General features: G+C 51.6%; 1 protein-coding gene across 1 annotated transcript in view; it reads right to left on the bottom strand.

Annotated features, from left to right (window-relative positions):
* Nucleotides 1–1,235, bottom strand: part of LOC103621905 (vitamin D3 hydroxylase-associated protein-like) — a 9,864-nt gene that overhangs the window by 3,364 nt on the left and 5,265 nt on the right. Inside the window, exon 8 of the mRNA XM_008640768.2 lies at nt 214–339. Within this exon, the coding sequence (XP_008638990.1) occupies nt 214–339 (126 nt within the window). The remainder of the gene's footprint in view (nt 1–213; nt 340–1,235) is intronic.

Here is a 1,235-nt window from a genome sequence, read left to right as displayed (position 1 = left end):
TGCTGGTTGCCCATGAGATGCTCTGCTCCCCCAAGCAGGGCTGTCTCTGCCTGGTGTTACGTGGCTGGGGTAACCTAATCCCATACCTCTGCTGGGTCATTTTTCCCGCAGCTGGGCTTGGGAGCTGCGTCTGGTTTCTGAAGGGTGATTTCCTCAGCGTGGAGTGAGGCTGGGGACACCCTGGGGAGAAGAGCAGGGGGTGGTGGTGCTCACCTGGTGCCCAGCTGCCTGCAGAGCATGCCTGGTTTCCTTCACTGCCCTCCTCATGCAGGGGGGCAGCGGGAAGTAGCCGTCAGTGTCGTAGTACCCGACCCGCAGGGGAGTGGAGCTGGAGTACACCTGGAGCAAGGAGACACCACGTTAGCGTTCCTATTTCTAATGGGATTGCTGTGAAAATCCTTTAGACATACACCATGGACCAGGTCTGGGATCAAGACTGGATCCAGCCACATCCATGCTCCATCAAGAAAGCAAGGGGGGCCTCTCTGAACCTTGTGATGCAGTGGGAGGGTCTCCCCTACTCCTTGTAGTTCCCTATTAAACTCAGATATGAACTGTTGGCCAGTCTGGGACTAGGGTTGGACTCAGCTGTACCTAGACTCTGTCAGGAGTTCAGAAAGCAAGGGGGTCCTTTCTGAACCTCGTGGTTCAATGGGAGGGTCATCCCTGCCCTTTGCATCCTTGTCCTTTGCATCCCCAGACTCCATGCAAATCATTCCAGAGTTGATTTTCCTCTGGATGCTCCATCTTCGTAATGAGTAACAGAGTGAACCCTGTCATTGAACTTGGTCACCCTTCTGCAAATTTATGTTAAAACCTGATTATTCCAATGCCTTTGCCGGTGATTCTTTAGGTGACCTAAATCACTCATTCGTGACACCCACCCTGCTGGGGGTAGGTCTGCTCCCATGCTGACACCCACTGCAGAAGAGGGCAAGAGCTCCAAATGTTAAGGAGTGACTAATTTTCTGGTTTGCTAATTATAGGTACCCTTTCCAAATGTCTACCCCTGCCTTTTTTTCCAGACCCCTCTTCATCCCACCCTTCAGAAAAAACCCAGCTACTTCAAATCAGTACATTCAACCACTGCTGCAAAGGATGGAGGTGGAAAAACCTTCTGCAGCTGCTCTGCTGCAGAGGGAAAGTAAATGCCCTCAGCTAAGAGATTTTGTGCAGCAGTTTCTGATCCTGTCTCATCTTGCCCTAAAGATCTCCAGCTATTTGCTCCCAGTATT

Source organism: Corvus brachyrhynchos, unplaced genomic scaffold (assembly GCF_000691975.1).
Source record: "Corvus brachyrhynchos isolate BGI_N302 unplaced genomic scaffold, ASM69197v1 scaffold48, whole genome shotgun sequence".
Taxonomy (NCBI): Eukaryota; Metazoa; Chordata; class Aves; order Passeriformes; family Corvidae; genus Corvus; species Corvus brachyrhynchos.
Note: the sequence above shows the minus strand (reverse complement) of the source record. Positions and strands in the feature narration are given on the sequence as shown.